Source organism: Triticum aestivum, chromosome 6B (genome assembly GCF_018294505.1).
Source record: "Triticum aestivum cultivar Chinese Spring chromosome 6B, IWGSC CS RefSeq v2.1, whole genome shotgun sequence".
NCBI classification, from domain to species: Eukaryota; Viridiplantae; Streptophyta; class Magnoliopsida; order Poales; family Poaceae; genus Triticum; species Triticum aestivum.
In genome coordinates this window covers 721587801-721592064 of record NC_057810.1, presented here as the reverse complement: position 1 = coordinate 721592064, position 4264 = coordinate 721587801, and the positions used below count along the sequence as shown (strand labels likewise).

At 44.3% G+C, this 4264-nt stretch overlaps 1 protein-coding gene across 1 annotated transcript; it reads right to left on the bottom strand.

Annotated features, from left to right (window-relative positions):
• Positions 1–762: 762 nt before the first annotated feature.
• On the bottom strand, positions 763–4027 carry LOC123135205 (uncharacterized). The gene is made up of 2 exons (XM_044554280.1): positions 2843–4027; positions 763–1308 (listed from the first exon to the last, which is right to left on the bottom strand). The coding sequence occupies exon 1, from the start codon at positions 3961–3963 to the stop codon at positions 2848–2850; it is 1116 nt and encodes a 371-aa protein (XP_044410215.1). The 5' UTR covers positions 3964–4027; the 3' UTR covers positions 763–1308; positions 2843–2847.
• Between the last annotated feature and the right edge of the window lie 237 nt (positions 4028–4264).

The following is a 4264-nucleotide window of genomic DNA, read 5'->3' as shown; positions in this document are numbered from 1 at the left end:
GGGCCGGTGGGGGCGGCGGGATGGTGTGGGGAGACGGGGCGGCGGCGGTGCTTGTCAGGCGGAGAGGAGAGGAGAGGAGAAAGAGAGAGGGCGACGGCGGGGGCGGGGGCCGTTATCTTATTTTGAAGCGTTGCCGTCCGTGTCGCCTTTGCCATCCGCAAGCTGATGGCAACATACTCTTTGCCGTCTGCTGGCGAACGACAAAGAGGGGGCCCGTTAGGGCTTAACAACCAGTGGGCCAAACACCCTCTTTGCAGTCAGCTAGCGGACGGCAAAATAATGGCTGATGGCAAAGCATTACTTTGTCGTCTGCTGCTGCTTTGCCATCTGCTTTCTCGTGGCTCATGGCAAAGACATTCTTTGCCGTCCACTAGCAGGCGGCAAAGAGGTGGCAGACGACAAATCTTTTGATTCCAGTAGTGAGTATATATATGATACTACTAACGTGTGCTCCATCGCCTTTACTATTTTTAACAGTGATGGCATACTGGTGGCATCGGGTGTCAACATCAGCAAGGCCATTTTTTCCATGTCATAGCTAGGCTTTTTTGCACTAGTGAGTAAACCAATGATCCAATGTTTTAGGTATTACATAATATATAATGATACTATTATAGAGATATTTCTTATACTATGTGTTTTAGATATCTCAACCAAGATATTCAAGAGTACACACATATATAGACACTATGTTCACTCAAGTGTCACAAATTGATCTTTGAATGCATGCGACTTTTGTCTTTCCTTATGTTCTCACATTCAAGGCTGTTTCGTGTCTATATCTTTTAAATGGGTGATACATCAAAAGTGCATGTTGTTTTGCCAACAATAGACAGTGGATAAGTATATATCACAAGTAACACTTTTATTGAAATTAACAACATTGCAATTTCATTATATCTTAACTAATTTATTAAAATAATTAATTGATAAGATTTGATTCAATGAAAATAAGTATAAAAAATTAGTATAAATGTTAATTTAATTATAGTTTGCCCTATGGCACTAAGTAGTGTTGTGCCGATGTATCCAACTACCTAAGGGAGTATGTAAACTAACGAGCCGGAGTACGTTGCATCGACCAACGGCCGGTGGCCGGAGCCCACCAATTGCTCCAATGCCAATCTCGCCCGGGAACAACTTGAAGAAGTGGTCGGCATGACAGGTGGAAAATGGGATGCTGACCGGTCATGGTAGGGGAAGAGAGGAGCTTGATGTGATGAACCAGACTGGAGTATTCTGGAAGGGCTAACTTCCACGACCATAGCAATCCGTTAAGCATCAACTGATCGACTGATACTTCTTTCACTGCAAAATGGACATAAAATTTATGTTAACTTTGCCCAATATCAGAAACAAAAAACTTTGGCCAATACGCTTTAATTACAACTTGTCAGTACAAAAAACAATACTTGATGAAAGAAATTAGTATTATTAATCTAGTAATGTTGTTTTGGGTGATGAATTCCATTTGTGATATTAAAATCTAACCAAAATCAAAGTAAATAAAGTGTGCAACCACAAAAACATCTAGTTTGGACCAGACAAACTACTACCTATGTACCAAAATATAAGACGCTTTTGCAGTTCAACTTAAATCGCAAAAATGCCTTATATTTTGGTATGGATTGAGTATATTAGAGGGTAATGGACAGTTACATGTCCAGTTAAGACTGGCCAAATAATTCATCAAACACTACCTAGCATGACAACATTTTTAGCAGTGAGTAGGCATGAAAATAGGTACAAACAGGGAAAGGTCCCAAGGTATCACTCCTCTGAGGATCTAGAGGAAGAAGAGCCAAGTTAACTAGAATTATTCTTAAGTTACTTCCACACCATATCAGATAAAACAAGACTAACAAGATCCAAGAACAAAGTGATAGTGACCCCTCAGGTTCAAATAATGACATGAAGCCAATATATTAATTTGATTGTACGAGTGCATATCCTTTTCTCTCATACAAATGGACTTGCAACTTGTAGCTGGGTGCCAGGACTCCTAATAAAAGTTATATAATGAATAAATATTCTGTAAATATCATACAAAGTTGTCAATCTAAGTACAAACCTAGATTTTTAACATGGTCAAACGATATAACAGTATGTGATGACGGAAAAATATAATCAGCTTTAAGCTTCAATTATGCCGATTGAGCTACCAATTTCATGACTAGTTGGTTCAAGCTATTTTATTCATGAGCTATTTTCAAATTCAACCTACCACGTAACACTGCAACTATACACTTTATATGATTCTTATACACCCTCAAAAGGCATGAAACAATGATATTTAGTTCAATTATCATGCAAACCATTTAACAATATTCTTTGTATTCATTATTATACTCTACGAATGATGGAATAATTGATAATTTATCTTTTGCTAAGTCATACTCAAACCACATATATAGTTTGGTACAAATAATAGTAATGACATGTGTATGTTAGAAAACAAGTTGCTACCATTTTTCTTTTCCGCGAGAAGGGACACACTCATACTTTTTTTTTCTAAAGAAACCCAAAATCATGACAATATAGAACACTGATAACCCATTGGCTATGGAAGCAGAACTAATGGAATAACGAACATAGAGAAAACTAGTTATGACTAATTAATGAATGTTTACCAAGATTATAAACATCACATGCAATTGAGCCACACAAGTATCAGAATGGAACACTAGAAAACAACACTATATGTTTGAGAATTCACCAAGCACTTTAAAGAGCCAACTGATATATACAGTGGTAATTCAGATTGTTGTTTATAACACTAACGAAAACACGTGGAAGACTTCATATCAACCGCTTATAGGAGATGACTTAAACATTTTTATACCTGCATCATGAAGATGTGCTATTATCTGCTGCTGTGTAGACACTTGAGAATGGATGAAACACATGTATGATGTGGGTTTCGGAAAGTTCCTTGCACCTCAATGACCAGAGTGACTCAAGATGCACCATAAAGTGACCGATAGCTGTTCTGAAGAACACCACATTTCGGTCTTCAACAAGCCCTTCTATCGACAGGCTCCTTTTCTCCTCCTCTGTGTTCAAGGACAGTAGCTTGTCCATTTGAATAGTCTTTGCGATCGTCCATGAATTAGCAGCATCATCACCGCCATTCTTCGTCCTCTTCCATAGTTGCGCGTCGGTGCCCCACAGGAAGAGGAATCCAAGCCCATCATCCTGTGCCCTCATAACCCAGAGGCTGTGATTCCCCTGGCCATACATATTCACCGGGAGCTGTATCGCGGCTAGGCTCAGTGTACCCAAATTGAACTCAAGAATGGGAGTCGGATGATCCGGATTCCTAGAAGACAACCAGTAAATGGAATCCCCAACCAGGACACCTGGAATTTCCGTCACTATAGAAACAACAGGTGGTATCGGTGCCGAGATGACACCGCCCCATTGACGGGTCTGCGATGAGTAAACGCAGGCGAGCGCCTGCGTGTGATGCTCGTCGTGGCCTACCAAGACGACCCGGAAATGGCCCTCTCCGGTGCGAAGCACGGCCCCGTTCATCGCGTCGAGGCCCGGAGGTTCTTCCAGGCGGTGCTGGTCGCCGGTGACGGGGTCCCAAACCAGGAACCCTTGCCGGTGTTCCGAGGCGGCGAGCACGAGGCCGTGGCGACAGCTGAATAGTATGCAGGGGAAGTCGGCGACCGGGAAGGGGAAGCGGACGCGGTTGGGGGCATCCAGCGTCGGGACGAAGGAAACGAAGTTGTTGCGGTGCGCGGGGGTGGGGTAGTCGGTGAAGAAGCCGCCGAGGAGGGGCGCGTGGGAGCGGTGCCGAGCGCGGAAGCGACGGAGGAAGGCCGGGTCGCGGGACAGGCCGCGCCAGCGCTTGGAGACGAGGGAAGCGCGCGGGAGGGAAGATGGCTCCGGCGGGAGGCGGAGGAGGATCTCGGAGAGGAGGTCGTCGATCTCCATCCTCTCGCCCTCCTCACTCATGTGTTTAGGGGCTGCGGCGGCAGGCGCGTCGCGGCGTCTGGCTCTGCCCGGCGGCTCAGGTCGGGTCGAGGGCTGGTGGCAGGGGCTCTCAAAACTACTGTGATAGGTATGTTGATTCGTCCGTTCTGTTAGGCTGTGCTGTTGCGAGACTCGCTATTCCGAAGGTGCCGATCGGGCCAGCCTTATCTCATGCGTGCATGCTGCATGCACGGAGCATCACTCACGTAAGAATAGGATCAGGAGACAAGTAGAAGTGTTCCAGTATACACTAGGAGAAATTAAAGAGAACTTACAAACAAAG